This window comes from Amphibalanus amphitrite, unplaced genomic scaffold (assembly GCF_019059575.1).
Source record: "Amphibalanus amphitrite isolate SeventyFive unplaced genomic scaffold, NRLGWU_Aamphi_draft 001683F_arrow, whole genome shotgun sequence".
Lineage (NCBI taxonomy): Eukaryota > Metazoa > Arthropoda > Thecostraca > Balanomorpha > Balanidae > Amphibalanus > Amphibalanus amphitrite.
Genome location: NW_024883176.1, coordinates 26939 through 34896, shown reverse-complemented (window position 1 = coordinate 34896; position 7958 = coordinate 26939). Strand labels below are relative to the sequence as shown.

The following is a 7958-nucleotide window of genomic DNA, read 5'->3' as shown; positions in this document are numbered from 1 at the left end:
CTCTGAGATACCGCGTAAGCGAAGTAGACTATGCAGGGTCATCACGGAGTTAAATAAAGGTTAATGTGAGCTCAAATTAGACACATGGAGAGTAGATGTAATTTTACACTTCATTCTCAAAAAAGAGCTCCTATCCGTCTAACAGCTGAAGTATTATCATAACTGATGACTGAAGTTAGTCATAAATGAGCTACGGAGTGATTAGCTACGCTCGGCACGTATTAGGCCTAATATCATAAATCGTGAGGGGTATTAGCGTACTTTGGCTAAAACTTTGCATAAGAGCATTGATATGAACTGAGCAGATCAAAAAATGACCGTTGTTTTTCAGTGAGATGCAAAATCCAATATAATTTCAAACGATGGATTAGGGTTAGACGTCGTGAGGCATTGACTTATCTTTTAGCTACACTGTACCAAGTGCGAATTGACGCTTGATTTCCACAGTCACACAAGAACAAAATTTCGACATGGCACATTCCATGCTGCAGTGTGTTTCGGCCAATCGCCATGGGGTCTCTATGGGGACCTAATCATTCCATCCAAAGGACATGTATTAGGTATGTGATTGTGATGTGTCCAGGTCCAAGTAGAATTCACTCCACTATGCATTGCTACATTGATCGTGTTCATAATTAAAGTAGTGGTTTGTACAGCGGTCAACTGGATCACCAGCTTTCATAAGAACATATTTTCATGTAGGACCACCTTAATTTAGGACGCTTCGTTTGGTGACGTGCCACTAACGCGACACAAAGGCGTGCCTTCTTTCTTCAAGAGACAGGTGTTTTAGATTGAAACAGTTTTACGAATCTTCATTTACCAGCGACAAATCGATAATCGAGTTGATACAAAATGAATATATTTATGTAACATACCATCCAAAAATACGTTCCGATATCACAACAATGGCAGAAGATTCCACTCAACGTCGATACAAAGCGACATCTTTCCGTCATCGATCACAACTCTAGTTGCCCACAGCGAACAGAGATGGCGCTGCGTTGGGTGTCGCGTCCCCACAGTTTCATCACTCCAAACAAGGTCGGTATTAATAGGAGATTCTCTACCTGCTCAGTCAGCTGACGGTGCTGTGACGTCACTGCCTCCTGTGACGTCATCGCAGCAGCACGGCGCTCCTGTGAGGAGTCGGGAGCGTGTCAGCTAAGATTAGAACATTGGTCTCGAATACCTATTGTATTGTATTGCACCACATCCGATCGTTCCACTATTAAAAGGGCTATTCTACGATCTTCGTCTGTACATGATCACAACACATGGTTAAAAATGTTTAAAAGCCGACAAATTAAAATAAAAACACGCTTAAACACAATACGACATGGCTGTGAAAGTAGGCGCACAGGTAACACCGCGGCTGTCAACTCTCACGACTAGTTGTCACGCTGTCTGCTGTGAAGTAAGGCGCGGGCTCTAGTTTTGAAAAGAGGCATGGCCAGAGAAGAGTGGTTGTTGGCTATCGCCATTCTGTTGTACATATCAGCGGCTCGGTACATGAAGCGCCTTTTTCCATGATTGTTCCTGGCACGTGGCAGAGTTAGGTAATGTGACTGCCTGGTGTCTCGGCACACGTGCTCGTGGTTATAAGATAGCCAGGAACGCAGCACGTCAGGCTTCTTGAACGTAAGGATGCCGTGAATTAATGTAATGTCAAAGTACGAGATCATATCGGGCGCACGCAGCCATGCAAGGTCATCGATGACATCAGAAATGTGATCATGTCTCCTTCTACCCGAGATCACCCTAGCTGCGAAATTAACCACCTTTTGAAGCTTAGCTATAGTGGTGCGGTTTGCACTACCGTAAACCGATGCACAATACCGCACATGGGAGAAAACCCGAGCATCTACAATCCTCGGCAAGATGTACTTTGGGATTATGTGCCTGATGTGGGTGAGTCCGATGAGGATGCCGAAACAGCGTTTTATGACGTTGTCGATGTGTGGCTCCCATGATAATTCGCCATCCATGATAACACCGAGGTTTTTCACAGTTTTTGATAGGGTGAGTGGTTCGCCCATGAATTCTATTTCAGGCGGCTCTCCAATTTGGATCAGCTGCCGCCGGTCGCCGCACATGAGGAGCTCCGTTTTACTGGCATTGACTTTCATGCCGTTCTGGGAAAACCAGGTACACAACGTGTCAAGCAGGCTCTCCAACGCAAGCTTCAGCTCTGGCAGCCTACTGCGAGGACCCGATATGGCTATCTGTGTGTCATCAGCATAACGAGCCGAGAAGGTGTTAAAGCCGTTGATGCTGTCGGGTATATAGCAGCTGATGCTGTTGCTGACCACGTTGAACAAGAGTGGGCCGAGACAGGTACCCTGGAAAGTGCCAATTTCGATGGGGCGGGGCTCAGAGAGGGTGTCACCTATCCGCACACGCTGCGTATGACCAGCCAGGTAGCTCCTGATCCAGCCTGTAGAAATCTGGAGCTGTTCCAGACTATCCAGAAGTGTCGCGTGGTCCACGACATCAAAACATCGACTGAGGTCAACCAAGGCCAGTAGCGTGATTTGGGAGTGATCCATGCTCTGCAAGATTTGTTCAGTCATCGATTTACTCAGCTCATGTTGGTGGGGCCACCTACATGAGCTGAGTAAATTGACATCACAGACGGACTGCAATTATGCCAAACGAATATAAAAATGCGTTCGTAATACGTAATGACTGCTCATGTATTCTGGGTCAGCGGAAATCTGGTCACCGTACGTCCCTTAGCTATGTTGCTGGAGCACTCTCCCGGTGACCAAGAGCTCTAACGCTCGATGCATGGGACCCTGACAGGGATGGCCAGCATGGGTGGAGCTTTTCCAGGGAAGTTGGTGGAGCAAAAAGTCGTTAAACCTACATCGTCCAATTTCTAAGTTAGATAAAATGCAACACTGAATCGATTATTTTCATTCAGAGATAATATTTTGCAGTGTATACATTTCAAAGCCCCTCAATGCGAAAAAGATGGCCCCACCAACTGAATATGAAGCTCCGCGCCTGATGGCAAGTGGTTGGTCGGAGCAGCTCAGCCTATTAGTTAGTCAGCAGGCAGGACGGACCCTGTGAGTTGGATGCACCACATTGTCCAGTGTCCGTATACGTGGGCACATTAAACTTTTATTCCTTAACCCTCGCCGGACCTATTGGTTTTCTACATACGCGCCGGCCGAGGGGGGGGGGGCGGGTACGACCCCCCCCCTCGCCGTTTCGCCCCTGGTGGAGCTAGCGCGTCGCGGAAAAAACGAGCGTGTGCGCCGTTACGAGACGCAGAGATTGGTACCCGATTTTAAGGTCCTAGGTCAACCGGTGACCTCTGAGGTCAGGTCAAGTGCCCCAAAGTACGGTTCAGTTTTTGGTGAATAACTTTGCAAAAAAAACGGCCGCAGAGCGCCGATTTTGGCAGCATCGTGTTCGCCTCGCTCAGGCGCGTCGAATGATATACTTTTTGTCCGGGTCAGGTCAACTTGGGGTGTTGACCTCAGGTCAAGGTCAGGTCAGCACCCTCAGGTCACGAAGTTGGTCGAAAGAGGTCATGTCGCATATCATTCGATTCGGCAGGCCTTTCTGAGTCCATTGGTGGCTTTCCCGACTCGCTAGCTCAATTTGATCAAGAGTTATTGACGAAAAACTAATATGACCTTGATGACGTCATAAATGACGTCACGAAAGGTCAACATTGCAAAAGTGACGCATCTAACCTTGCAAGGAGTGCATCAAATCACGATTCTGTGTGCTTGAGATAGTTGGAGATCGTTCCCGGCGCCAGAATAGCAGTTTTCATTTTTCCCCATTGACTTATAATGGTGAAGTCACGAAAATGAACTGACCTCATATGACCTTTAGGAAAAATCCGAGATATACAAGTTGTGGGACTAATAATGGATACTAGATCCTGCAAGTTTCATTTCCCTGTGACATCTCCTCTGGCAGTGAGGGCGTTGCGAAGTTGCGACATCTGAAGACCGTGCAGAGGTTCACTTATGACGTCATAGGTCAGTGACCTGACCTGACCCAAAAATGCGGTTGGTGTCAAAAGATCCGGCTTGGATCAAAGGTCAGGTATGCCAAGTTTCAGCTCTCTATCGCCAGCGTGTTCGGAGCTATCGCGAAAAAAAACCTATGGGGGGGCGGCACCCGCCCCCCCCCCTCGGCCGGCGAGGGTTAATTCCCCACACAAGCCGGATTAAGTTCACCGTTCATTTAATCTGCACTATCCATCTGAAAGCCCTGCCGGCACGGTCCTATTATTGCCGTTACCACCATCAATCTTAAATTCCATCCCGGTCGCCATTTATCTAAAACGCCTCCATCACCCATTTAAACCTGTAGTCCCATACATAAAACCCCTCCCACCACCCTCCGAAAATCCCTCCCAGCACTCACCTCCAATTCTGCGAGTTGCTGTTTCAATCCTTCCTGTTTCTTCCGCAGTTCCTCGCTAAATTCCTTCAAAAACCCGACCTCTCGTTCCCTCAGACATATAGCCTGCAGAGTTGACTCCATTGAGAGAGTCACGTCAGAGCAGTACTCCTTTGACTCGCGGAGTAGACGGAGTCGCGACTCGCGCAGGGAGGCCGCGCGGGCCTCCTGGGATAGAGCCCGCTCCTCCATTTTCTGTGAAGGGGGGGGGGGGGGGAGAAGTGTCATGTGTGGGTGGAAAAAGTGAGGCGGGATTCATGGCACAACACCTAACGAAACGGGTGCTTAGCTACTCGCCATTTCGACAAAGAAATAGGATGCTATCAGACTGGCCACTCGCCACTTCACATTTTGAAGGCAGCTTGATTTTCACCGATAGTTAAGGCAACCGGTAGCCCTTTGAATTATATGGAACACCCGGAGGAGCCGCGATGTTGTTACAATAAATATTGAGAAAAGGTTTTATTATCATTTTGCAGCATAGAAAATGATGTAGCCTAATTCGTGCCAAATCACCCAAGAGCACAAAATGAAAACGACCTATTTATCACATCGACGAATTTTGAAATCGCATCATTATTAGCAGACTAAACACAAGAACTCGTTTACAAAACGATCAGACAACCCCCCACCCCACCTCATCCAATATGTACCCTTTATCAACTATACCCTCTTTCCCCCTCCTCTCTATGCCAATCCCGCTCACTAAATCCCCTCACTATCCCCCAAATACACTCACTAAATCCCCATTCTTACCCTGATATGACCCCTGCTTGTCAGATGCTGCTGCTTGTTGTGCGAACTGCTGAAGTACAGTCCACACAGGCTGCAGAACAGATCAGCAGGATCGTCATCGAAGTGTGCCTCTTCATCTTCCTCTTCCTCTTCTTCTTGACTCTCACCCACCCCCGACATCAACCTTCCCATCGCTGGCTCTACTGCTACGATAGACGTAGAACATACACTCTCACCCACATCAATATTGGCGCTTATAGAGCCACATAGTGGCTCCGGTTGAGTCATAGTGGAGTCCCCGTTTAATGCGTTCATCGAGGGGAGGGTTGGTTGGCTTCCCACCACGGCTGCTGTCACCAATGAAGGTGGAATGTCTGTCTCTACCGCTACTGCTGCTGTTGCTGCTGCTGTTGACGTTGCCATTGCTGCTGTTGATGCTGATGATGATCCTGTCGCTCCTCCAGACGATGAAGACGACGACGTCAACAACACTGACGTCACATCCTCTCCATCATCCACCGCCACATCACCGGGCTTCCTCTGCTTCCTCCAGATCCTCGCCCTTCTCCTATACTCCGCTAACTCTACACGGTACTTCCCCTTTTGTCTCTCAGCTTCTTCAACGTACGGTCTCCTCTCCTCAACACCAAGACTCGCCCACAGTTTGGATAGTTTTGGTATCGCTCGGCGCGTGTTTAACCCTCGCCAGCGTAGCTTCAACTCCGCATATTGCTCTTTGAAGAAGAGACAGTAGGCGTTTAGAGGAGCTGTTGGTGGACGACCATACGGTGGGGGAACTTTCCGGGTTCGTCGAGCCGGGCGTTGTGAGGAGGTAGGTTGGGGGTGTGATAGCCGCTGTATAGGAAGATATGATGGAAGAGATGTTGGTTGTGATGCTGGTTGTGATGAAGGGGGAGGGGGTGAGGGAGACGGGGGTGGAGAGGGTGGCTGTCTCTTCACGACCACTACCGTCTTCCCACGTGCGATGGGCGCGGGGGGAGGCGGCGGGGGCTGGGAGGCAGCCAGTAGAGCCTCCTGAATCTGTGGAAATAGAGAACAAAATGTGTCAAAAACAGAGAGGAGTGTGGGATAAGGGGATGATTTTTAAAACATGATTTTGGCTGGATAACTGAATGATTGTTCATCGGTGTTTTGATTTTTGGACGTTTTGCTTGTACCATAATCTGATACGAGATCAGGAAGATGAGACGACAGTGAAGTTCGCGAAACGATCATTTACATGCAATTACAGCACTATGTACGTATGTAAGGTATTAGGTACGTAGAGACAAAAGTATGTTTTAGCATAGGTTAGACTGGGTTAGGTTGGTTAGGCTTGGTTGGGTTCGGTAGTTTATGTTAGTTTGGTCTTTTTAGTGATCATTCTTTTTTGTCCTAACCTGCTTTACCTTATCAACTATGTTCTTTTACGACACATACTTTTGTCTGCAAATATGTCCACCATATACCTTAATAGAGGGATATTCCTTCAAACATACCATACCAAACCAAACAGCAACCACCTACCTCAGCATGCTCGCCCAGAAGTGCCGATAGTGACACGTCGGCAGCATCGTTGGCTACATCAGCCTCGTCCTGGCCGACGGGATCTTCCAGGGAGGCATTGTCATCACGATGCACCGCCAGGTGACTGCCAGATACATCTGTAAGGGAGTCCAGTTGTAGGAACTTTTATGGTGTGTGCTGGCTGCTTAGATAAAGATAGAGAAGCATAAGGAAATGTGTTTAAGTAATGATGCGGGTCAGAGACACAATGGTTTGAATGCTTTGTTGGTAGCCATAGCTGCAGCCACAAAAAGGTGGCCTTAGCTCTAAAATGCTATCAGAAAGAGAAACAAATGGCCATACAACTCCTATTATAAACACTTGTGAGGTGGGAACAACTTTAACACAAACAGCAGGACAGCATGTTGGTAAAGCATGTCAGAATCAGAACCACCTCTGTAATTTGGTCTCAAATGAAGTTGTTTTATCCCAGCTCCACCCCCACCTACCTGAAGGTTCACAGAGTCCCTCTCCGCCATGTGATGCCTCCACGGCCGCCGATGAGGCAGCCAACTGACTGAAGAAGCTTGAGATGTCAAAGTCGGAGGCGTCGCCGCTTGGATCCAGCAGGTCGGCGCTCGCCCAGACTGCCGCCTTCATCTCTCCCTCAGAGCAGTCAAGCAGACCCGACTGAGACGATGTGTCCAGGAAGGACATGGTGACACCTGTGGAGACATTAACATTGTTGATAAAAGTTTAGAGATATTGTAATCTGGTTAACGTATTCATGAAGAACGGTATTCACATCTTGAGCATTGCCTCCAGATGTCTTTAATGTCAATTTCCGAGTCATGGAAACCATGGGATATAAACAACTTGAATGATTTCAGAACTATAACTCAAACTATGATCTAATAGTTTCCGACAATTGCAAACTTCAATGACTATCGATAACAAACAAACCAACAATTACCTACTCTAGTCGGCAAGGCCTAGTAATATTTACCGTGAAAAATACTACTGTGATTTTAGGACCAGCTTCCGGTCACGGTATGCGACTTCAAATCCCAAGCGAAGGTGTAAAATGATCCGAAAATCACAACTAACCAATGCCCAACTAACACCAAATTTGAGTGTATTTTCGTCCCTCTGCATATGGAAGCTATGGACTTTAAAGGATTTCTTTGAAAGGACAGGAATTTTCGCTCTTTTGATTCAAAATTTAAATCCATGTCAATTTTCTGCTTAAATTTTTGTTTATTCATGCATAAAACACCATTTAAATA

The 7958-nt window shown here is 47.4% G+C and overlaps 1 protein-coding gene across 2 annotated transcripts; it reads right to left on the bottom strand.

The window, feature by feature from the left end:
- Nucleotides 1-845: 845 nt before the first annotated feature.
- Nucleotides 846-7838, bottom strand: LOC122374618. Of its 2 annotated transcripts, none has more exons than XM_043353455.1 (6): nt 7679-7838; nt 7182-7397; nt 6694-6830; nt 5188-6207; nt 4396-4626; nt 846-1139 (listed from the first exon to the last, which is right to left on the bottom strand). In XM_043353455.1, the coding sequence occupies exons 2-6, from the start codon at nt 7387-7389 to the stop codon at nt 963-965; spliced, it is 1773 nt and encodes a 590-aa protein (XP_043209390.1). In that variant the 5' UTR covers nt 7390-7397; nt 7679-7838; the 3' UTR covers nt 846-962. The 2 variants fall into 2 exon arrangements, with proteins under 2 accessions (XP_043209390.1, XP_043209391.1); XM_043353456.1 differs by having other exon boundaries at nt 7646-7788.
- Between the last annotated feature and the right edge of the window lie 120 nt (nt 7839-7958).